Source organism: Mya arenaria, chromosome 3 (assembly GCF_026914265.1).
Source record: "Mya arenaria isolate MELC-2E11 chromosome 3, ASM2691426v1".
In the NCBI taxonomy this organism is placed as follows: Eukaryota; Metazoa; Mollusca; class Bivalvia; order Myida; family Myidae; genus Mya; species Mya arenaria.
Window position 1 is genome coordinate 39,655,686 of NC_069124.1, and position 26,042 is coordinate 39,681,727.

Here is a 26,042-nt window from a genome sequence, read left to right on the forward strand (position 1 = left end):
TTATGCACAGACTATCACTCTGAGGCGATTATCAACATATTTTTGAGAAGGATAGGCATGTTCACATGCTTTGAAAAGCTGACTGCTTGTTCGACTTTTTGAAAAAAAGGTTGATAATCGCCTCAGAGTGATAGTGTTTGCTTAAAACAGATAATATATCATTGTTTTAGAAAACAATGCATGTATACATGCTTTGAAATAGGATACCATTTTAGGCCGCTAGGCCGCTAGGCCGCCAGGCCGCTAACTTCACGCCGCTAGGCCGCTAGGCCGCTGAAGTGCTCGATCGACTTTTTGAAAAAAAGTTGAAAAACGCTTCAGAGTGATATTATGTGCCTAAAAACAGTAAATACATCATTGTTTTAGAAGAACAGGCATGTTTAATGCTTTGAAATAGCTGACTGCTTTATCGACACTTTTGAAAAAAAAACTGTTGATAATTGCTAATAGCTTCAAAGTGTTAATTTGTACATAAAACAGTTAATATATCATTGTTTTAAAAGAAAATGCATGTATACATGGTTTGAAATAGGAAACAATTTTAGGCCGCTAGGCCGCTAGGCCGCCAGGCCGCTAACTTCACGCCGCTAGGCCGCTAGGCCGCTGAAGTGCTCGATCAACTTTTTTGAAAATAAAAATAAAAAAACGCTTTAGAGTGATAATTTGTGCATAAAAACAGTAAATACATTATTGTTTTAGAAGATCAGCCATGTTTAATGCTTTGAAATAGCTGACTGCTCAATCGACTTTTTGAAAAAAAAAATATGTTGATTATCGCTAATAGCTTCAAAGTGTTAATTTGTGCATTCAAACAGTTAATATGTCATTGTTTTAGAAGAAAATGCATGTATTCATGCTTTGAAATAGGATACCATTTTAGGCCGCTAGGCCGCTAGGCCGCCAGGCCGCTAACTTCACGCCGCTAGGCCGCTAGGCCGCTGAAGTGCTCGATCGACTTTTTTGAAAAAAAGTTGAAAAACGCTTCAGAGTGATAATTTGTGCATAAAAACAGTAAATACATCATTGTTTTAGAAGAACAGGCATGTTTAATGCTTTGAAATAGCTGACTGCTTTATCGACACTTTTGAAAAAAAACTGTTGATAATCGCTAATAGCTTCAAAGTGTTAATTTGTGCATAAAAACAGTTAATATATCATTGTTTAAAAGAAAATGCATGTATACATGGTTTGAAAAAGGAAACGATTTTAGGCCGCTAGGCCGCTAGGCCGCCAGGCCGCTAACTTCACGCCGCTAGGCCGCTAGGCCGCTGAAGTGCTCGATCAACTTTTTTGAAAAAAAAAACGCTTTAGAGTGATAATTTGTGCATAAAAACAGCAAATACATCATTGTTTGAGAAGATCAGCCATGTTTAATGCTTTGAAATAGCTGACTGCTCAATCGACTTTTTGAAAAAAAATATGTTGATTATCGCTAATAGCTTCAAAGTGTTAATTTGTGCATCCAAACAGTTAATATGTCATTGTTTAAGAAGAAAATGCATGTATACATGGTTTGAAATAGGAACCATTTTAGGCCGCTAGGCCGCTAGGCCGCTAGGCCGCTGAAGTGCTTGATCGACTTTTTTGAAAAAAAGTTGAAAAACGCTTCAGAGTGATAATTTGTGCATAAAACAGTTAATTTTAAATTGTTTTAGAATAAAAGGTAAAGAAAAATATTCTGAATAGATAACAATTTAAGGCCGCTATGTAACTATATGAATAAAAAACCTTGATTTATCATTGTTTTAAAAAAAAACGCATTAACAATTGCTTGGACATAGAAAAAATAATTAGGCCGCCAGGCCGCTAGGCCGCTAGGCCGCCAACTTCACGCCGCTAGGCCGCTAGGCCGCCAGGCCGCTAACTTCACGCCGCTAGGCCGCTAGGCCGCTAGGCCGCTAACTTCACGCCGCTAGGCCGCTAGGCCGCTAGGCCGCTAGGCCGCTAACTTCACGTACATTCGATATCATCCAAATAATTAACAATAAAATCAAATACCGGCTGATACGTCAAACACACTTGATGTTGAAAGCCCCAATCAAGCAATCAAACAGTATGACATCCCTGTTTATGTCAGGTTTCCGACGAAATCCTGATAGACCGTCTAATAGCCACACCGAGCTCCCTGGGGTTAGCGATTTACATTTCATTTCGTTTCATTCGGAGTGCCTTCACAGATATCAAGTCACTGCGCATGCAGATGTTGATCCAAAGGTTCTAATGCTCTTGTTATTTCCCTGTTGGGACCAGTTCAAATTTCGTAAACTAGATTGGTGCCCTGCATACAGGATTGGTGTTGTTTTCAACAGATAGGAAAGTCGAATAATTGGTTAAAATTGCCAAGTATTTCGAAAAGAAGTAATGAAAAAGCTTCTTTAAAATGGTATGATGAAAAATGTTGTCTGCGTTAGATGTTTTACAAATTTCCACATGAACTATAATAATACATGAAGTATGTTTATGTGTCATCATATAGCGGAATGTATCATATTGCAGTATTCCAAATATGTTTTATATTTTATTTCAGAAATGCTGCCTTTTCCTAAATGTCGTCCTTATATATTTACAATCTAGCATGTGAATATTTTTGTAGATAATAGCCTGGAATAGGCTATGTTGTAATTTAAGAATTCTATCGATTCCAGGATACGTCCAGCGAGAGGGAACAAACTCTGTGGATAAAATACGGGATATGCTGTTTATAAATATTTGATATCAAACCGTTTGAATGCACACAGATAGAAAGTTTGTTAGGCATTTTACACATGTTTCTCAATTCTTTATTCTGTCACAAATAACTCGTCGATCACACCATGTTATTTAAAGAAGGTTCTTTGGGAATTTTACTGCAAAAGTATAGGTTTTCTATGTTTACAATTTATTCATCTGGCAAAGAGAACAACGTACAACGATCCTTAGGAAAAAAAAAACATTTGTAAAAGTTTACACAGATAATCCATGGATAGACAAGCCAAAATATTCAAAATGTTAAATGGGATAATTCTTTGAACTATATTAAGAAGTTGTTGGGTGTTTCATATGTGTTTATTAGGCGTAACTCGCTCTGATACGGACATAAAGTGGGTTTTATTCAATCATCGTAATCATATCAGTTGAAAAACTGTGTTGAAACAACTTCTGTTTTGGCACCCCACGCCGAGTCGGTAGTAACCAAGGATAATAAATCTCATCGAAGCAATGAAATAGCTGAAGAAACACATCGGTTTGAAATAAACATAGGGTATATACATCCATATTTAAGCACTTTCAGATATTTGATATACTCGCCAACACTGAAAAATATCAGTAAGCGAATTCATGGTGTACCCACCACCGTTTAAATGCTGGGTAACATTATTTTCGGCGTTCCACATTCAATAGTTCTAATTCTTTGTCAAACATTTATTTCTAAAACGAATCAAACAACACATTAAACATATAACAGGGAACTTTTGCTTATCAACATGCGTAGGAATGCGTTTGAGTGCATATTCTTAATGTGACAAAAATCAGAGAGCTGAATGTATTTAATGTAAGAGAGGTTTTGTTAGTGTGCGTGTGCGTGTGTGCATGCGTGCGTGAGTGTGTGTATGTCTGTCTGTCTGTGTGTGTGTGCGTGCGTGCGTGCGTGCGTGCGTGCGTGCGTGTGTATGTATGCGTGTTTAATTTTAAAATATTTTTTTATATTGATAGGTATTCATACTTATATACAAAGCATATCCCTTTATGGATGGGTACTTATAACTGTTTACAAAGCATGTCCCCTAAGGGATGGGTACTTATAACTGTTTACAAAGCATGTCCCTTTAGGGATGGGTACTTATAACTGTTTACAAAGCATGTCCCCTAAGGGATTGGTACTTATAACTGTTAACAAAGCATGTCCCTTTAGAGATGGGTACTTATAACTGTTTACAAAGCACATCCCTTTAGGGATGGGTACTTATAACTGTTTACAAAGCATGTCCCCTAAGGGATGGGTACTTATAACTGTATACAAAGCATGTCCCTTTAGAGATGGGTACTTATAACTGTTTAAAAAGCATGTCCCTTTAGGGATGGGTACTAATAACTGTTTACAAAGCATGTCCCCTAAGGGATGGGTACTTATAACTGTATACAAAGCATGTCCCCTAAGGGATGGGTACTTATAACTGTATACAAAGCATGTCCCCTAAGGGATGGGTACTTATAACTGTTTACAAAGCATGTCCCTTTAGAGATGGGTACTTATAACTGTTTACAAAGCACATCCCTTTAGGGATGGGTACTTATAACTGTTTACAAAGCATGTCCCTTTAAGGATGGGTACTTATAACTGTATACAAAGCATGTCCCCTAAGGGATGGGTACTTATAACTGTTTACAAAGCATGTCCCTTTAGGGATGGGTACTTATAACTGTTTACAAAGCATGTCCCCTAAGGGATGGGTACTTATAACTGTTTACAAAGCATGTCCCCTAAGGGATGGGTACTTATAACTGTTTACAAAGCATGTCCCCTAAGGGATGGGTACTTATAACTGTTTACAAAGCATGTCCCTTTAGGGATGGGTACTTATAACTGTTTACAAAGCATGTCCCCTAAGGGATGGGTACTTATAACTGTTTACAAAGCATGTCCCTTTAGGGATGGGTACTTATAACTGTTTACAAAGCATGTCCCTTTAGGGATGGGTACTTATAACTGTTTACAAAGCATGTCCCTTTAGGGATGGGTACTTATAACTGTTTACAAAGCATGTCCCTTTAGGGATGGGTACTTATAACTGTTTACAAAGCATGTCCCCTAAGGGATGGGTACTTATAACTGTTTACAAAGCATGTCCCTTTAGGGATGGGTACTTATAACTGTTTACAAAGCATGTCCCCTAAGGGATGGGTACTTATAACTGTTTACAAAGCATGTCCCCTAAGGGATGGGTACTTATAACTGTTTACAAAGCATGTCCCCTAAGGGATGGGTACTTATAACTGTTTACAAAGCATGTCCCTTTAGGGATGGGTACTTATAACTGTTTACAAAGCATGTCCCTTTAGGGATGGGTACTTATAACTGTTTACAAAGCATGTCCCCTAAGGGATGGGTACTTATAACTGTTTACAAAGCATGCTCCTTCAGGGAGGGGAATATATAACTGTTTACAAAGCACATCTCTTTATGGATGGTTACATATAACTGTTTACAAAGCATGCTCCTTCAGGGAGGGGAATATATAACTGTTTACAAAGCATGTCCCTTTAGGGATGGGTACTTATAACTGTTTACAAAGCATGTCCCCTAAGGGATGGGTACTTATAACTGTTTACAAAGCACATCCCTTTAGGGATGGGTACTTATAACTGTTTACAAAGCATGTCCCCTAAGGGATGGGTACTTATAACTGTTTACAAAGCATGTCCCCTAAGGGATGGGTACTTATAACTGTATACAAAGCATGTCCCCTAAGGGATGGGTACTTATAACTGTTTAAAAAGCATGTCCCTTTAGGGATGGGTACTAATAACTGTTTAAAAAGCATGTCCCTTTAGGGATGGTTATTAATAACTGTTTACAAAGCATGTCCCCTAAGGGATTGGTACTTATAACTGTTTACAAAGCATGTCCCTTTAGAGATGGGTACTTATAACTGTTTACAAAGCACATCCCTTTAGAGATGGGTACTTATAACTGTTTACAAAGCATGTCCCCTAAGGGATGGGTACTTATAACTGTATACAAAGCATGTCCCCTAAGGGATGGGTACTTATAACTGTTTACAAAGCATGTCCCTTTAGAGATGGGTACTTATAACTGTTTACAAAGCACATCCCTTTAGGGATGGGTACTTATAACTGTATACAAAGCATGTCCCTTTAGGGATGGGTACTTATAACTGTTTACAAAGCATGTCCCTTTAGGGATGGGTACTTATCACTGTTTACAAAGCATGTCCCTTTAGGGATGGGTACTTATAACTGTTTACAAAGCATGTCCCGTTAGGGATGGGTACTTATAACTGTTTACAAAGCATGTCCCCTAAGGGATGGGTACTTATAACTGTTTACAAAGCATGTCCCTTTAGGGATGGGTACTTATAACTGTTTACAAAGCATGTCCCTTTAGGGATGGGTACTTATAACTGTTTACAAAGCATGTCCCTTTAGGGATGGGTACTTATAACTGTTTACAAAGCATGTCCCTTTAGGGATGGGTACTTATAACTGTTTACAAAGCATGTCCTTTTAGGGATGGTTACTTATAACTGTTTACAAAGCATGTCCCTTTAGGGATGGGTACTTATAACTGTTTACAAAGCATGTCCCTTTAGGGATGGGTACTTATAACTGTTTACAAAGCATGTCCCTTTAGGGATGGGTACTTATAACTGTTTACAAAGCATGTCCCTTTAGGGATGGGTACTTATAACTGTTTACAAAGCATGTCCCTTTAGGGATGGGTACTTATAACTGTTAACAAAGCATGTCCCCTAAGGGATGGGTACTTATAACTGTTTACAAAGCATGTCCCCTAAGGGATGGGTACTTATAACTGTTTACAAAGCATGTCCCTTTAGGGATGGGTACTTATAACTGTTTACAAAGCATGTCCCTTTAGGGATGGGTACTTATAACTGTTTACAAAGCATGTCCCCTAAGGGATGGGTACTTATAACTGTTTACAAAGCATGCTCCTTCAGGGAGGGGAATATATAACTGTTTACAAAGCACATCTCTTTATGGATGGTTACTTATAACTGTTTACAAAGCATGCTCCTTCAGGGAGGGGAATATATAACTGTTTACAAAGCATGTCCCTTTAGGGATGGGTACTTATAACTGTTTACAAAGCATGTCCCCTAAGGGATGGGTACTTATAACTGTTTACAAAGCATGTCCCCTAAGGGATGGGTACTTATAACTGTTTACAAAGCATGTCCCTTTAGAGATGGGTACTTATAACTGTTTACAAAGCACATCCCTTTAGGGATGGGTACTTATAACTGTTTACAAAGCATGTCCCCTAAGGGATGGGTACTTATAACTGTTTACAAAGCATGTCCCCTAAGGGATGGGTACTTATAACTGTATACAAAGCATGTCCCCTAAGGGATGGGTACTTATAACTGTTTAAAAAGCATGTCCCTTTAGGGATGGGTACTAATAACTGTTTAAAAAGCATGTCCCTTTAGGGATGGTTATTAATAACTGTTTACAAAGCATGTCCCCTAAGGGATTGGTACTTATAACTGTTTACAAAGCATGTCCCTTTAGAGATGAGTACTTATAACTGTTTACAAAGCATGTCCCTTTAGAGATGGGTACTTATAACTGTTTACAAAGCATGTCCCCTAAGGGACGGGTACTTATAACTGTATACAAAGCATGTCCCTTTAGGGATGGGTACTAATAACTGTTTACAAAGCATGTCCCTTTAGGGATGGGTACTTATCACTGTTTACAAAGCATGTCCCTTTAGGGATGGGTACTTATAACTGTTTACAAAGCATGTCCCTTTAGGGATGGGTACTTATAACTGTTTACAAAGCATGTCCCCTAAGGGATGGGTACTTATAACTGTTTACAAAGCATGTCCCTTTAGGGATGGGTACTTATAACTGTTTACAAAGCATGTCCCTTTAGGGATGGGTACTTATAACTGTTTACAAAGCATGTCCCTTTAGGGATGGGTACTTATAACTGTTTACAAAGCATGTCCCTTTAGGGATGGGTACTTATAACTGTTTACAAAGCATGTCCCTTTAGGGATGGGTACTTATAACTGTTTACAAAGCATGTCCTTTTAGGGATGGTTACTTATAACTGTTTACAAAGCATGTCCCTTTAGGGATGGGTACTTATAACTGTTTACAAAGCATGTCCCTTTAGGGATGGTTACTTATAACTGTTTACAAAGCATGTCCCTTTAGGGATGGGTACTTATAACTGTTTACAAAGCATGTCCCTTTAGGGATGGGTACTTATCACTGTTTACAAAGCATGTCCCCTAAGGGATGGGTACTTATAACTGTTTACAAAGCATGCTCCTTCAGGGAGGGGAATAAATAACTGTTTACAAAGCATGCTCCTTCAGGGAGGGTAATATATAACTGTTTACAAAGCATGTCCCCTAAGGGATGGGTACTTATAACTGTCTACAAAGCATGCTCCTTCAGGGAGGGGAATATATAACTGTTTACAAAGCATATCCCTTTATGGATGGGTACTTCTAACTTTTTACAAAGCATGTCCCCTTAGAGATGGGTATATATAAATGTTTACAAAGAGTATCCCTTTAGGGAGGGGAATATATAACTGTTTACAAAACAGGTCCCTTAAGGGATCGCTATATATAACTGTTTACAAAGCATGTCCCTTTAGGGATTGGTATATAAAAACTGTTTACAAAGTATGCCCCTTTAGTGATAGGTATTTAAGGTCGATCAGAATATATTCTGATTAAGAAATTATGATTTTTGTTTTATCCCTGCTTGCTTATAATAAAGACAATTTTTTATATAAAGGTATACACTAGATATGTTTTGCATAAGAGAATGAAAGTAAAACACATGCACTGCATTCATATGCATTAATGGTCAATTAGCTGTAGTTCTAAAATATAAAATAAACAGAAAGGTATCTGAACTTTTGAAATGAACATGTTAAGGAATGAATTATGATCCAGAAATAACCTAGCTTCATTATCCTCACTATATGTTTTATACCCGGTAACCCAGTTCAATGATGATATCATTTGAAAGGTTTTTCCTTGCTGATTGCTAATATGTGAAGTAAATGGCAGAAATATTATCATGCATACTATAATAGTATAATGCATAGTATAATAGATTAAATATTCGTTCACTATTTCTACTGCAATCGGACATAAATGACATAGTTTGCTATCTTTGAAGGCCAAACGAACATGTTATAATAGTCTCGGTATTTGTTTTAAATTATTGCGCTCAGGAAAAACAAAGACAAAAATAAAATATAAATTTAATTAACACGATCGAACCGGATTAAACTATTAATAGAACAAGTGAGAAATGCGCCAAAATAAAGAAGGGCGGACAATTAAACATTCGGCGCTGAGAAATTTAAAATTATTAAATTTTCTCAAAATATGTTACATTTTCTGTTTATGCATACAAAACCGTTTCAAATGAACCCAAAATAATATGGGATCTCCAGCCATAAACATCAACATATTTCTGAAGAAAAGAAGAAGAAAAAAAAGAAGAAGAAGAAGAAGAAGAAGAAGAAGAAGAAGAAGAAGAATGTGCTAGTGTGGTCGTTGTACACCAAGCTGCAATTAACCGCGACCTTGAAGATGGCGATATCAACTTCATTATCAAACACAGACGTACATCAATCTAATCAGCCGTACATTGATAGTAGGAGTGACCGTGTCCTACTGCTATTGTAAAACCTATAAAGCTGTGTGAAGTTAGCTAAACATACGACATTGGACATTGGACATTCAAAATCGAATGTTGTGCTGGCACGACATTGGACATTGGACATTCAAAAGTGAAAGTCGTGCTAGCACGACATTGGACATTGGACATTCAAAAGTGAATGTTGTTCTAGCACGACATTGGACATTGGACATTCAAAATCGAATGTTGTGCTGGCACGACATTGGACATTGGACATTCAAAAGTGAAAGTCGTGCTAGCACGACATTGGACATTGGACTTTCAAAATCGAATGTTGTGCTGGCACGACATTGGACATTGGACATTCAAAAGTGAAAGTCGTGCTAGCACGACATTGGACATTGGACATTCAAAATCGAATGTTGTGCTGGTACGACATTGGACATTGGACATTCAAAAGTGAAAGTCGTGCTAGCACGACATTGGACATTGGACATTCAAAAGTGAAAGTCGTGTTAGCACGACATTGGACATTGGACATTCATAATCGAATGTTGTGCTGGCACGACATTGGACATTGGACATTCAAAAGTGAAAGTCGTGCTAGCACGACATTGGACATTCATAATCGAATGTTGTGCTGGCACGACATTGGACATTGGACATTCAAAAGTGAATGTTGTGCTGGCACGACATTGGACATTGGACATTCAAAAGTGAAAGTCGTGCTAGCACGACATTGGACATTGGACATTTAAAGTCGAATGTTGTGCTGGCACGACATTGGACATTGGATATTCAAAAGTGAATGTTGTGCTGGCACGACATTGGACATTGGGCATTCAAAAGAGAAAGTCGTGCTGGCACGACATTGGACATTGGACATTCAAAATCGAATGTTGTGCTGGCACGACGACATTGGACATTGGACATTCAAGAGTGAAAGTCGTGCTAGCACGACATTGGACATTGGACAATCAAAATCGAATGTTGTGCTGGCACGACATTGGACATTGGACATTCAAAAGTGAAAGTCGTGCTAGCACGACATTGGACATTGGACATTCAAAATCGAATGTTGTGCTGGCACGACATTGGACATTGGACATTCAAAAGTGAAAGTCGTGCTGGCACGACATTGGACATTGGACATTCAAAATCGAATGTTGTGCTGGCACGACATTGGACATTGGACATTCAAAAGTGAAAGTCGTGCTAGCACGACATTGGACATTGGACATTGGACATTCAAAATCGAATGTTGTGCTGGCACGACATTGGACATTGGACATTCAAAAGTGAAAGTCGTGCCAGCACGACATTGGACATTTGACATTCATAATCGAATGTTGTGCTGGCACGACATTGGACATTGGACATTCAAAAGTGAATGTTCTGCTGGCACGACATTGGACATTGGACATTCAAAAGTGAAAGTCGTGCATTCAAAATCGAATGTGGTGCTGGCACGACATTGGACATTGGACATTCAAAAACGATTGTCGTGCCGGCACGACATTGGACATTGGACATTCATAACCGAATGTTGTGCTGGCACGACATTGGACATTCAAAAGTGAAAGTCGTGTTAGCACGACATTGGACATTGGACATTCAAAAATGAAAGTCGTGTATCAACTTGCAGGAGTCACGATGCACAGAGAGACGCACTATTGTGCAGTACTTCAATCAGAAACCTTTGGAAACGTGTGGTATGACGGGCTGGTCGGACAGCTAGTTCCATTACCACACGACCTGCACACTTGGACACCGTCTCACGCTATTTTTTGTCAAGTGTAGAAGCATTCAAGTTTATTTTTTTTCTCATGAATCACATTATGTAGCCTATTAGTATCTTCCATGGCCGAGAGTGTAAGATGGGTTCAGCCCAACCCGAGCGTAGGGTCTTTTGCGGAAACGAGGTTTACCTGTTTCCGCAGAACACCCTGTGCGAGGGTTGGTATGAACCTATCTTACACGAGCGACTATGGTAGATGTTTTTCTCTCTCACCGCAGTGAAACAAAATAATGTAAAAATGTATTTTATCGCTGGAACTTATTTGTGCGTAGTGAAAATAATGTGCGCATAGATATATGACAATTCCTGGTTGTCATAGATATTCGCGCAGTGATTCAGATTATGTTAATAGTCAAATCGTTCTTTAAATAGTTCTGGATGCAGCAAAGTGAAGGCAATAAAAAAGATTTCCATACGGGTACTTGTTTATCTTTGCCCGTTGGGAAGATAAGAATTTCACGCATGGACAAATGTTTGAATCTACTGTTCTGAGGTGGCAGAAATATATATATCCGAAATCTTGGACTGGTGATAAGGCTGCAATTCTAATTTGTCCATTCAAATTATTGTGTTAAATAACGACATTCAACTTGGCTTTTATTTTTTAAAATATGGTTTATAATAACGTATATCTGTCTATTCATAGTGACCAAATATTATTTAGGCATCCATTGGAAGTGGTAAATATTAAGAGAAAAAATATAATGAAACGACAACCAGTATGCAAATAATAATTGTTGGACATAGGTCATTTTTACTCATTAATTATCTGTCAGGAGTACCATTTAAAATAATACCAAATTTATATGGGATCCCCATGCATCAAAATGTAGCATTATCGCCAATGATTTATGCATTGACAAGTTTAGCTGTGTGTATGTTGCCTTAAGTCACATCCATTGTTATTGAGAGTTGTATTAAAACAATCCTTTCGATTGATATACATACATATTCCCATGTAAATGCAGACACATTCATTAATGCAATATAATTATTCTAAAGCTCTGTAGATAAACACATACTGAAGTGCACATTTGTTGGGTTTATATAATTATTTGCGCTTTGTTTCCTTTCAACCCTTTAACCATTGTCAGTTCTGCCCAAGATGCCATTTCCAATGGCTCTGGTGTCACATTTTACATGTATAAATTGTATATTCTGTAAAACCTATAATAACTTATGTCGTATGTGATGAAGACGTCATTTTGAATTCTTTAATGTCGATGCGATTGATTATAAAACGCTTTGTGTAATTCTGTCGACTTATAAATATCAAAAAGGTTTATCGAACACAATTATTTCATATAAACGATATAAATGATATAAATGAAGACGACGTAGCATGTTCGACTAACTGAGTCGATAAAAAAACAAGTCGACAGGCAGGAATAGGTTACTTTATCGACTCATTGACAATATTTTTTTGTGTTTACGTAAAACCAGATAAAAAAGATGTACGGACGATTACATTTATACTTGTAGGAATCATCAATGCATGTCTATATTTTCCATATGTCATCATATACTGTGGATATAATTATCTTCACTTCCTTTATAAATGGTACTAGATGTGTAGCAGTGGTGTGTAAACAATTAAGCTTATTAAAAATATGCCATTTTGAAAGCATTATCACTGTTTGTCTACATATAATCCACGACCATTCATAAGTATATTCATTTGAATCTTTCTCTGCATATGTGACATCTTATATATCTGAATCATGCTTAAGTTTCAAATATTTCGATGGAATCGTCATGACAATGCTCTCTTCGTGCTAATAAATTTTATAATGGTTCATTGCTTTGTGATCTCTGACCCTTTTCAAATAATTTCAAGACAATATCTCAAACAAACAAAAATCCGAATATTGCATGCCATCAAAATTAATTTAAAGTCGGTAAAAAAAAACATTCATTCATAAAACATGTCATACATTGATTTGAATGTGCTAACTGCTAGCACGACTTTCACTTTTGAATGTCCAATGTCCAATGTCGTGCCAGCACGACTTTCACTTTTGAATGTCCAATGTCCAATTTCGTGCCAGCACAACATTCGATTTTGAATGTCCAATGTCCAATGTCGTGCTGGCACGACTTTCACTTTTGAATGTTCAATGTCCAATGTCGTGCCAGCACAACATTCGATTTTGAATGTCCAATGTCCAATGTCGTGCTAGCACGACTTTCACTTTTGAATGTCCAATGTCCAATGTCGTGCCAGCACAACATTCGATTTTGATTGTCCAATGTCCAATGTCGTGCTAGCACGACTTTCACTTTTGAATGTCCAATGTCCAATGTCGTGCCAGCCCAACATTCGATTTTGAATGTCCAATGTCGTGCTAGCACGACTTTCACTTTTGAATGTCCAATGTCCAATGTCGTGCCAGCACAACATTCACTTTTGAATATCCAATGTCCAATGTCGTGCCAGCACAACATTCGATTTTGAATGTCCAATGTCCAATGTCGTGCTAGCACGACTTTCACTTTTGAATGTCCAATGTCCAATGTCGTGCCAGCACAACATTCACTTTTGAATATCCAATGTCCAATGTCGTGCCAGCACAACATTCGATTTTGAATGTCCAATGTCCAATGTCGTGCTAGCACGACTTTCACTTTTGAATGTCCAATGTCCAATGTCGTGCCAGCACAACATTCACTTTTGAATGTCCAATGTCCAATGTCGTGCCAGCACAATATTCGATTATGAATGTCCAATGTCCAATGTCGTGCTAGCACGACATTCACTTTTGAATGTCCAATGTCCAATGTCGTGCCAGCACAACATTCGATTATGAATGTCCAATGTCCAATGTCGTGCTAGCACGACTTTCACTTTTGAATGTCCAATGTCCAATGTCGTACCAGCACAACATTCGATTTTGAATGTCCAATGTCGTGCTAGCACGACTTTCACTTTTGAATGTCCAATGTCCAATGTCGTGCCAGCACAACATTCACTTTTGAATATCCAATGTCCAATGTCGTGCCAGCACAACATTCGATTTTGAATGTCCAATGTCCAATGTCGTGCTAGCACGACTTTCACTTTTGAATGTCCAATGTCCAATGTCGTGCCAGCACAACATTCGACTTTGAATGTCCAATGTCGTACCAGCACAACATTCGATTTTGAATGTCCAATGTCCAATGTCGTGCTAGCACGACTTTCACTTTTGAATGTCCAATGTCCAATGTCGTGCCAGCACAACATTCGATTTTGAATGTCCAATGTCCAATGTCGTGCTAGCACGACTTTCACTTTTGAATGTCCAATGTCCAATGTCGTGCCAGCACAACATTCGATTTTGAATGTCCAATGTCCAATGTCGTGCTAGCACGACTTTCACTTTTGAATGTCCAATGTCCAATGTCGTGCCAGCACGACTTTCACTTTTGAATGTCCAATGTCCAATGTCGTGCCAGCACAACATTCGATTTTGAATGTCCAATGTCCAATGTCGTGCTAGCACGACTTTCACTTTTGAATGTCCAATGTCCAATGTCGTGCCAGCACAACATTCGATTTTGAATGTCCAATGTCCAATGTCGTGCTAGCACGACTTTCGCTTTTGAATGTCCAATGTCCAATGTCGTGCCAGCACAACATTCGATTTTGAATGTCCAATGTCCAATGTCGTGCTAGCACGACTTTCACTTTTGAATGTCCAATGTCCAATGTCGTGCCAGCACAACATTCGATTTTGAATGTCCAATGTCCAATGTCGTGCTAGAACAACATTAACTTTTGAATGTCCAATGTCCAATGTCGTGCTAGCACGACTTTCACTTTTGAATGTCCAATGTCCAATGTCGTGCCAGCACAACATTCGATTTTGAATGTCCAATGTCCAATGTCGTGCTAGCACGACTTTCACTTTTGAATGTCCAATGTCCAATGTCGTGCCAGCACAACATTCGATTTTGAATGTCCAATGTCCAATGTCGTGCCAGCACAACATTCGATTTTGAATGTCCAATGTCCAATGTCGTATGTTTAGCTAACTTCACACAACTAACCTATAACTAAATTAGCATGGCGTTCTATTGGTATTTACGTGCTGTCTAGTGTGACAATATGAATAATTACAATATCCCTTAGGATACATTGAGTTAATTGTAAAAGTTCAAAGTAATTAGAGTTAAATTCACAAAGTAGTAAAGCGTTTTCCTAAGAAATGTTTTTTTCTTGTTTTTTTCTAAATTACATATGAAATACGTAGTAAATATGGTGAATATATATCACCAGCCCAAGGAAATAACAGCAGTGTATGAGCAGTGTATGAACCACTTTGTAGTATTAATGTCAAGCAACAGTGTGCTTCAGCACTATATATTGTAAATGATTGACCAAAGTTCATAACAGAGAATTCCAAGGAAAAGTATTGTGACTATTTACTTAGTTATAGATACCAGTAAGTCGTAATTCAATTCAAGGTCAATATCGTTCCGTTTCACATGAATGTCACATTTTAATGAAATCACATGTCATCATTTATCTTGTATAAGCAAGGCTTGATTTTAATGAGGATGAATTCACAAACAAAGTAATGATCTTTGAATGATATTGTTTATGTTTATATACAGCATGTCAATACTCTAACAATTAATCTTGAGCCCGGCAGAATGTGTTTCAGGAAGTTAAAGTGTACAATGACAAACATGTTTCCGGAATGATAACGATTCATTACTTGCAAGCAAATCGATAGAACAAAACATGAGTCAACATATCATTATAATTATATACATGTGAATGAAAAGAATAGTCACCAATCGGTATAATTCTGAAAGGTTTACAAATGATTTCTAAAGCTGCAATCTCACAGATTGATCGTTTGGCATTTTTTTGTCTTGCAGTGAGCCAGTGAGTTTTGCGTAAATATGATGAGACATGATGATATTAGACCGCTGAAAGTAGTTCCGATCGCAGATTTGCATATTTTTATTCGAAAATGAATGTTTTGTGGCTAAAACATAGTACAGCAGTACCGTTCATATGTACCATGCTTCTATTCGGTAGGCATGCATCAGTTGGTGCCCACCTAAAAATGCTGAAACAGCAGCGTCCAGGAACCAGTGTTCTACGGAAGTGCACAACTAAACAACGCAAAAAAGTTCTTACTACTTGAGTCAAGATACTTGCCTTTATTACATTTGTTTGAGAAAATATCAAGCTGATGTTTTTTGTGTGCGTTTGGAATGAAATCGTATCAACTTATACACTATCTCTATCAAGCTCAGACGGATCTGATCGGAACAGTGTATGAATACACACATATTTTAACTGTAACTTCTCGGCCATCTCCGGCAAGGTGTTCACATTCGAACTTCCGAACGATATAAGTTTGTTATTTATTCTTTTATTGCGTTGATTAGGTACATAAATTGTAAATGCTATGTTTAATCAATTATTAGTATCGAATAAAGTCGCTCATTTTGTTGTACCCGAAATATAAGTTGGTAGGATATTGATTTTAATCATGCTGTGTGATTTTCGTTCAGTAGTAGTTTTACTATCGGTCATTCTGTGAGAGAGTTTTATTTTTGACCGTAAAATCATAACTTACTACAGTCCATAGAGACACACTGTTGTCATTTGCAAATTACTGTCAACGAAAATTCATGGTATAAAATTTTGCAATCTTAAATCTGTTTTGTTAAGAAACAGTATTCATGCAAAACACTACATTCAGATTGATTCTAATAGCATTTGATTGAAAAACTTAATTGTCTTTCAATGCATAACATGTCAAGTACACTGTTCATACATCAACATTTTTATAATGTTATTTCCTTTCTAGTCACCTGCTTGTACCTTCAAGGTACGCGACAAAGAGGTTGAAGACGTAGTCATTACCCCAGAGGCGGGCTAACAGAAGGCAAAAACAAATGATTGCATGTTGCGGTACAGACCGATGCCAGATCAGGAGACTCTGTTACACTCACAGGCATTGTCACCCAAACTCAAGTCCCTTGAAGTGTCCCTCTCAACCACGCCCGGATCCAAAATGCGGGTAATTTTATATCACAATCTGCCACACTATTTGTCCTCCTGTATATCTTCAATGATACAAATATCACTATATATGCCTTATTCATTTGTTTCCCCTATGGCAAATTTTAATTGTTATTTACCTAATTCATGTTTAATACATATGAACAGTAACTGAATCCATAATTAATCAGAAAACAACATCATAATAGATTTTCTTATAGAACTTGTAAAACATATTGCCAGATAAAATACACAAGTCGGGTATGCCTTTTTTATTTTATCTTTTACTGTATATCTACATAATTGTTATATAATAACAAGTACATACGTGGCAGACAAATGAAATAAATAATTTATTAGTGCTAATGGTCTGCATTTATTACGTTTGTATATATTCATCCATGCAGAAAATGGATGCTTCCCACTAAAGAGAATACAGTGGTAGGAACTAGACAGATAGAAGAGGGAATTTCTGAGTTTCTTCTCGCTGATGGCAACATTGTCACAGTTGCAGCTGTGCTCCTTCTACCTTGTTTCCCATACTTTAAAGAAGTAAAACAACAGCAGACAGCAGATGGCAGAGAACGCATCTAAAGTGGCAAAAAGTTCTAATATGAATATATTTAACGCGTGCTAATTACAAAACCTAGCCACCATGGTCACAGTTGCAACTGAACTCCTGCTACCTCGTTGCCCAGACTTTAAAGAAGTAAAACAACTGAAACCAGATGGCAGTGTACGAATCAAAATTAATCAAGACATCAAACGTGACAAATATTGTCAGATTCTGACTGTCACATATTCCCAAAAGTACTCGTAACACAATTCCTTTACACATTTCCGATGTGAACATGTTTACCATGTGCTTATTTCACATGTCACATACAATAACTAGTCTTACTTTGTTTCCGAAAACATTTTACTACTTATTCCATTCAACTCTTTTGAACATATTAAAGCAATTAATATTGGACGTGCAAAAAATCCATTTCAATTTTGCCACATCAATGTCTGTATAACGTGCACTTTTATGTACTGTATTTTACCTTGTCGAGTCCACATGACATGTTTTGATTTCTATGGTGTTTCACTGATTTATTATTGTTTCGCTGATTTGTGAACATTATTATTATTGTTTCACTGATTTGTGAATATCATTATTATTAGTCTAATCAAAGTGCCTTACAAATGCATAATACATTTTCAAGTCGCCATTGTTTGCATTATCTCTCACTGATTGCCATTATAGGTTATTCTTAACACAACTACATTAAAACAACTTGACAAAAATATATAATCGTTGCCAACCACTCCACAACCTTCTTGTTTACTTTAGGGAGCATTTCATTTTTTTACTTTTCGTTGAATTCTTAATTACCAAATTAAGTGTAGTATTTATAAAATATAACTCCATTTATTCATTTTACATCATTAAACTGATACACATATCCATATACACTGTTCGAGTGTATGCAGTGATCTGGCACGGCTGTGGTTTATTGTTGGTAAGGAGTATGTATATACAAATCATTGCATCAATCACATCTGTTGACCACATTAATTTTTTTTAAACCATAGACACTTAACTATTCATGATAAGTATTTTGAATGAAGTGCATTTTCCCCCATGTTACATATATATACCATTTTTCTTCGATTATAACAGATTATTTTACAAATGTGACAACCCTTGATCCTTTTTTATGAACTGCATTTCATATGTTGGAAAATAACATTAACATTCATATTCCATCATTTCGTATTTGCGAGCTTTGACTAACTTGAAGTGATACAAGCGATAAATAAACAGTGGTATGCAGACTTTACAAATTAAACTATAATGTGTACTCTTCCTGCCACCTCTTCATATCAAAACATAACAATGATATACACATTTGTGTACTCTCTGTATATATAAGCATTAGGCAGTGACCAGGCACTTTTGCGGTTGACTGTTGATATGGATTGACCAAATCGCTGCATCACAGACCAACATTTTACTAAATATGAATGTCATTTGCATTGCGTTTTGTGTGCATTTGTATCTATGCTCTTTATTCATTCTTGTAACATTTCATTGTTTCAATATTTGTCATACTTGACCAGTCATCAGCTACCAATAGGTTGTTTGGAGAAAGAACTTCTTTGAAGTATTTCATGTATAGTTCTCAAACTTCATATACCGTTAGGTCCTCTTTCAAGAGAAGTGCAGAAGTGCACAGGAACCATAACTCTGGCAGTACTTGTTGTTATGGCCCTTTGTTAATTTTCATACTTTTTATTCTCCGCATAACTTGGACAATCTATAAGGTATTAACTTCAAACATCATATACAAATAGATTTCATTAAGGATAAGTGCGGTACACAGAAATCATAACTCAGGGGCATCATTATAGCTATTGCCCTTTGTTAATTTATATACATATTTTTTGTCCGGAGCATATCTTGAAAAGCCTTTGATGTATTGTCACCAAACATCATAATAAGATAGATATCATCCAGGATAAGTGCAATTCACCAGAGCCATAACTTTTGGTGCAGTATATTTCGAGTTATTGCACTTTTTTAATTTCCATTTCTATCCTTTGTACAAAGCAAAATTTGATTGGGGATATGGCGGTCTGTGACTGCTTTTATATTTCCGTCCTTGTACATAAGTGGGTGCACACCTGATTTTGCTGTTTACCTTCATCACTGTAATATTTTGATGTTGCCAAAAGCATGTGTTCATTCAATGGTGACCAAGAATTTCTGCCTTTCTCTTTTATATGCTTTGTTCAAGCACTGTGTTGACTGCCGTGCATCCTTGAACATCATTTATGATACAAACTTAAACTTGGTAAGCACAGACAGTCACAATACCTATATGTTATGTATGGTCATGCACCTGTATTAAACAATTCCCTTGTGTGAAAACAAAGCGTTTTTATTCTCGGCGTTGCTCTTGCTCATTAAGAGCGTTACAGCATTTGTGCAAACTCTATTTGCAATACTACATGATGCCTGCTTTAAAATCAACCCCAGTACCGTCGAACAGTACTTTCAGTGCTTTTATTTGTCAGAAGTCTTATAGTTTAATCACTGGTCTCCATGAATTTTCGCAAAAATAGCGCGTTCCAAGACAAGGAGTAAAAAAGTTGTGAGAGTGCAGCTTTAAATTGTATCTAAGTGTTTAACAGTGATTAATTAATAACGTCAACTAGTTTGTCATTTTATATTCTTACATAATTCTTGTCTGTTATTGATATTTCATATTTTGTTTGTACAATCTGTTACCCTCTCATGACGACGGGACATTTTCAAGTCTATGTTGACTTCGGACAATTCAATGCATTATTGTACAATAATAGTTGACGGTATCAGTCAGAGATAGTGCATTTATTTCATTTAATTGTATACATAAGAATAAAAAAAACATTACAATAAATCATTTGCTGACGGTAGTAAACTTATGATCTGTCCGTTTTCATTATTGCCTTAGTAATAGCAAACGTAAACATCTTGGTGGTCACTATGGAAACTATAACATTCCCGGCACGTTAAACAATGAAATTAGAGTCCTTGTCTCATAAACTGTCCTGTTCCCTTTGCTCTTGTACGAACTACGGGACTACATTGAAAATCAGAACAATGTACATGCATTTCAATTTTGAATAGACGATATTGATAGAGGATATTTGTCGATTTCAAAATAAAAAATAAAAAACATAAAAAAAAACATTTTTGAACATATCATTTCTCTGTCTTAAATGCTTTTTTATGGAGTTTTTTTAGTATTTTATTTCATTTTTTCTAAATACCCCATTTTTTAAAAGAGTGTTTTCTACACCGCTACCCGTGGGACGCCCCTCAAGCAAATTATAGCTGTTGACGTAGCTGTCAATTTTCTATTTCCGGTTTGTGGATAAAGTTCTCCGATATTTTTTTATGATTTATTATTCACTTGATTTCTATTGCAAACATTTTATAATATTCATTAATGAACTTTTATTAATGCATCTATGTCCCAAATAACAACAGTTAATTATGCACGAACGCACTTTTAAATTAAACAGATCATGAATACATGACCAAATTTCTTCGCCGCCATTTATTGAATGAACATTTGAAAGGTCTAACGTGTTAGTAAAACAATTGCGGAAAGTCTTTAGATTAAAAACCCTCTTAGTTTTAGAGTTTGTTTATGATACATATTACATATGTGTTCAGTCATCCCCGGCTGCCAGACACCATTCTGATTCGCTCAAAGACAGGTCGTTTTCCAGGTATGAGTGAAGACCGTAATTGTTGTAAAACAAAATCATTATTTAATCTGGTAATTGTTTTGTGAATTTCCCGGGAGGTTCGTGTTACGTATAACAACGACAAACAGTTCAAAAAGATATTTGAACGATGATATAGCATCGTAGTTATGTTCGAGCAGTTGTTTTCGTCTGTAATATGTTTTTCATAAAAACAAATGTTCGAGCACTCAGCTTCAAAGTTAAAGAAAAACAAGATTACCATTTTCTATAAACGGTAATATGTTTTTTTCCAAATATATCTTTATTTAAACTTATGCAACATTTTCAAATCGATATTTTCACTGTTGGTATTTCACGAATTAAACTCCAAATAACATTCAAAAGCATAAACGAAATGTTGATACTTATTAATGATTTTGTTAAACAATTTTATGATTATCCATAGAATTTAAATGAAAAGTTCTCATATTTTGCTTTATATAAATACCAATACTAAAATCAATCATTAATATTCAATGTGCTAATTAAGAACGGATTCTTCACATTTAAAATTCACCCAAAGCCGCACTTTGATGAGCACGTAGGAGATCAGGCAAACACAATACACAAAAGACTTCATATGTACATAAACAATAACCATCCATTCAACCCTTGCCATCTGATGGTATCTAATAACATAAATCATTTTAATTCGAGTCTGTATGACTAGGAGATATACCATTACCAGAGCACATATCTTGTGTCTGATTACCATTGCTGATCTTTGTTGTGTCTGGAATTATGAAATCAACTTATACAAGTACTAGACAAGAAGTTTGATCGAAGACCTATAGATCCATGTATACACAAAGCCACGCTAACATGTATGCAAATAATGAGTCGGAATAATGATCAATTACCATTACAAATAGCACAAGTGCATTTCAATAATTAACTCATTTATGTAACTATCAGTCTTAATACAGTACAATATAATTTCCAAACCTCAAAAGAAAATAGGTGACTCAATTCATGAATAATTGATATCTGCCGATTTCTAACCGCTTGTCTTTGATATTACGGTTCTCATGCTTCTAATCGAAATTACATTTTTGTGGAATTTGACAACCTGAATACCAAGGAAAAATTCCATAAAAAAGAGTTAAATTAAAATACCTCACAACATTCTCTCAACGAATAAAAATAATACTTATTTAGCTAAATTAACAACTTAAAAGACCAAAATGTGTATATTCTGACCAAGTTACATGCGTCATTGTTGAAACGATACACAAACGTCAATAGAAATCGTGTACCAGAAATCTTCAAAACTACATAATAGGAACATACAGTGTTATTTTTCATCTAACCCATTTTAATGCTTGAAATAAATATTTGATATTCGCCATTTAAGAGTTCAACATTCAGCATTTGAGTACGATCAAGAATTGTTATTTAACACGGAATATGTTTTCAATGCATGTCGTTTGTATCGAAATATACCTTCTGCTCAACTGAACAAGACGTTTGGTAAGTGAAACATGTGTACAAATAATGCTACCGTTCGGTAAGTGAAACATGTGTTCAACTAATGCTTCCACGGGTGATAACGAGTCATGTCCTAATCCAGGTAAATACATCATTAATACATACTAAATCGTCTCCTTAATGCAAGAACTCGATAAGAGCTGCTGTTACTGTTTGCACTTTTCGAGTTTTTGTACTAGGATGAAGATATGCGAAATCAAATAAATAAGAGCTCGTTTTTGATAGACATTTGTAACGACGGAGAGTCTGTAAATGACATTAATTTGGTATATCTGATTAAATGTTTCCAATGTTTACTAACATAAGGTGAAAGGTACAACAAATTAAACAATAAACATCAGACTTACCTATGTTCAGTTCGAATGCATCGATGGAGTTTTGCAGTACAGCAACGGTGAAGGCGAAGACAAATACACGTTTTGGAAACATCGCAGTCATAACGGTGTCAAAATAAATTATGTAGACAAATTCTAAATTACGTATTGAATGTCACACAACGTTAAATTCTGTCCTGGCAAACATAGTGTGTCTGTCCTGTCGACATCTGACACAAGTGCTCCGATTTCGAAATCCACCTCCATTGAAATAGCCAAACACAGGCGATCGAAACCTTTTGTCCGTTCATCATCATTACAATTACGTTAACCAATACGAAAATTAACAGAGCCACGATGTATGAACATTAATCTCAATAGCACTCGGTGTTTTTGTTTGCCATGTTAGTTGCGCTAAGCAGTCCTATGATATTTTCAATAGTGCGCCGTGCTTCCTCGGTTTGCGATTGGCTTTTTCCAATTCTGCCGCGTTTCATACCATTAATACAGACAGAGTATTGTATCATCATTGTTTTAGCAAAATTTACATTACTGCCCTTGAATTAAAACTCGCGTTGTTATATCCGAACAACGGGGCTTCACGTATGCACCACCTGTGTCAAATCAGCTGTGGGGACATTGTTTTGATAGTCGGTTAACCGTCAGTCATGGAGTATGCAGCATATGGTTTTTGTATTCAGGAATTATGTAAAACAGATAAATGATAAAACAGTCGGCTGAAAGGCAAATGAAATTTTATACTGTTGTATCCTTTATCTATGTAAATATATTGTCTTGCTCGAATAAAATCTTAATTTCGAAATATGACATTAGCTTGGAAAGATAAATAAATGTCATATACTGTCAATCTATACTTTTTGTTTGTGGTTTTAAATAATTATATGTTTATTTCATATTACTCTGCACTACATTTCGAACAATAAAATGATACCCAAGGACGCCCACTTGATAATAATGAAGAAAAGAATAAATGAAATAAATTTGCTTATCAATAAGCGGGGAGTGTTTTATTTTAGTATCTAAATAATACGTATGTGACTTCATATACTATAAAAATGTATATTATTTTCGCGAATAATTGCTTGACTGAGCTAGTATTCGTTTTGCACCTTGGGTCGATAACGATTTCTTTTATGGCCTCGTTTTCACTTGAACTTATCTTCCTTTTTAAAATTGAAATGGCTACCAACAAAATCCTCGATTGACATAACAACTACATAGTCACATGTAAATGATCTGTTCAAAAACAAAGATTAAAATGTTTGGAAAGTATAACAGTGCCAGCGATAATCACGCTGACAAATTGGGCGGCGTTATTTCTTCAGCTTTGACATTAGCAAAACAAAATACTGAATATATTTCGATATCAAAAATACATGGTATTTGATTATTTTAGAACAGAAAGTTGATCCGCGTGATAGGAATTTATTTTATTGGTCTAAACTGTGAACTTTAACACATGAAAAGGATGAGGGTTGCAATAAATGATTACAACAATCGAATAAGACTAAGACTAGTGAAATGTTCATGATCACAGTAACAGTGCTATAAGCAAAACACAATTATTAAATATGTTTTACCGTCCTTGATATCTCTAAAAATCTTTTACCGATGAACCTATTTCATAAACATTTCTCATCAAATGCGACTGTATTATAGAATAGCAAAATCATAGATAATGTGCTCAACGATTGCAGCGAAGGGTCTTTACCCTGATGATAATGAATATGCTGCAAGGCTGTACCTTAAGACCATGTTATTTAGCGTGGACAATGTGAATTTTCTATTCCAGTTTCATCTTATATAAAAGTATCAAATGTGTGTATAAGTTCAGTATGATTGTTTTTTTAAGATGTTACCAAATACAAACAATTATACATGTTTATAATACTTCAAGATTGGTTTAGCAGTGTAGCAATATAAATATTATTATATGCTGAATTGCATTCAAATACGAAACAGAATTCAAGATGCTAGTTTGATAGAAGAGACACACAAAGGGAACTTTCTCATGAGTTTAAAAAACGATTGCGAAACGTATTCGTGTATGCTCACTGATCCTCGCGGTAACCACTTTCCTCTGCTTTTGGTACATGTCATTTAAAACTTGTTCAGTGTACAAACACGCCTGAAAGACGCACAAAATGTAGTTCACACCTCTCTATAATAGGTTTCTGCGAATATCAGAAAGCCTATAAATACAAGTCTAACATCATGTAGACCACGTTTAAGATCAACTGTAGCGTGTACAAATAAACTTTCTTTAAACCTAACTGCAGCGAGTACATGTAAACCTCGTTTAAACCTCACTGCAGCGTGTACATGTAAACCTCGTTTAACCCTAACTGCAGCGAGTAGATGTATACCTCGTTTAACATTAACTGCAGCGAGTACATGTAAAACCTCGTTTAACACTAACTGCATACATATAAACCTTGTTTAAACCTTACTGCAGCGAGTACATTTAAACCTCGTTTAAACCTTACTGCAGCGAGTACATGTATTCCTCGTTTAACCCTAACTTCAGCGAGTACATATAAACCTTGTTTAAACCTAAATGCAGCGAGTACATGTAAACCTCGTTTAACCCTAACTGCAGCGAGTACATGTAAACCTTGTTTAAACCTTACTGCAGCGAGTACATGTAAACCTCGTTTAAACCTTACTGCAGCGAGTACATGTAAACCTCGTTTAAACCTTACTGCAGCGAGTACATGTAAACCTCGTTTAACCCTTACTGCAGCGATTACATGTAAACCTCGTTTAACCCT

The 26,042-nt window shown here is 36.3% G+C and overlaps 1 protein-coding gene across 3 annotated transcripts in view; it reads right to left on the reverse strand.

Annotated features, from left to right (window-relative positions):
- The window catches only part of LOC128228022 (glutamate receptor 2-like), a 96,423-nt gene extending 72,769 nt beyond the window's left edge, over positions 1–23,654 (reverse strand). For 2 of the 3 annotated variants that reach the window (XM_052939046.1, XM_052939044.1), the window contains exon 1: positions 23,284–23,654. In XM_052939046.1, the coding sequence (XP_052795006.1) occupies positions 23,284–23,374 (91 nt within the window). In that variant the 5' untranslated portion in view covers positions 23,375–23,654. The remainder of the gene's footprint in view (positions 1–23,283) is intronic. The other variant, XM_052939047.1, reaches the window with a different exon arrangement.
- Between the last annotated feature and the right edge of the window lie 2,388 nt (positions 23,655–26,042).